Source organism: Buceros rhinoceros, unplaced genomic scaffold (genome assembly GCF_000710305.1).
Source record: "Buceros rhinoceros silvestris isolate BGI_N320 unplaced genomic scaffold, ASM71030v1 scaffold24382, whole genome shotgun sequence".
NCBI classification, from domain to species: domain Eukaryota; kingdom Metazoa; phylum Chordata; class Aves; order Bucerotiformes; family Bucerotidae; genus Buceros; species Buceros rhinoceros.
In genome coordinates, this window is record NW_010397492.1 from 12,584 (window position 1) to 13,284 (window position 701).

The 701-nt window shown below is 57.2% G+C and overlaps 1 protein-coding gene across 1 annotated transcript in view; it reads left to right on the plus strand.

Annotated features, from left to right (window-relative positions):
- LOC104502323 (chromosome unknown open reading frame, human C8orf46) overlaps positions 1 to 362 on the plus strand; it is a gene marked incomplete at its 5' end in the record, with an annotated part of 3,847 nt that extends 3,485 nt beyond the window's left edge. Inside the window, one exon of the mRNA XM_010146285.1 lies at positions 176 to 362. Within this exon, the coding sequence (XP_010144587.1) occupies positions 176 to 362 (187 nt within the window). The remainder of the gene's footprint in view (positions 1 to 175) is intronic.
- Positions 363 to 701: the final 339 nt, after the last annotated feature.

The following is a 701-nucleotide window of genomic DNA, read 5'->3' on the forward strand; positions in this document are numbered from 1 at the left end:
GAAGGGGATGGGGCACCTCCACTGCAGGCCACGCATCAGTAGACAGTTCATCCAGACACGGATCTGGCTGATCCCTGGTTTTCAGTGGCCAGTCACTGCGAGCAGGGAAGGAGGGGTGGAGGTGAGCGGCCGCGGGGGTGAGGAGTGCTTTATGCATCTGTGCTTTGTCTGCCAGCCCCAGGCAGCGCTGGAGGAAGACGGCAGAGTATGACCTGACCCTGGCTCCGGGAGCGGAAGCATCCCTGCCACTGACGGGAGGCAGCCTGTGCGGGACACCCAGCCTCCTGAGGAAGATGTGGATGAAGCACAAGAAGAAGTCAGAGTACCTGGGGGCAACAAACAGTGCCTTTGAGGCGGACTGATAAGGCTCAGCATCACCCGAAAGACAGCAGGTTCTTTAGCCAGCTCAAGGTGCTGTAGGATCAATGAGGGAACAGGTGCAGCACAGCTCATCCAGGAAAACAATATCCTTTTTATCCCTCGGTGCCGTTGCCTCGGAGCGGTGGGAGAAAGGCTGGCTAAGGTACACACGGTGAGGCAACTTGCTGGCCTTTCTTTGTTGCAATGTACTCAAATCCCCAGTATCCCACTAGATTTACGCCTCAACTCCCTCAGTGATGCTGACACTGCAGCTGGAGCAGTCACCGCGTTACACGTCCCGTCTGAATCACCTTGGACCTGCAGGAAAAGCCCTCCAGGAG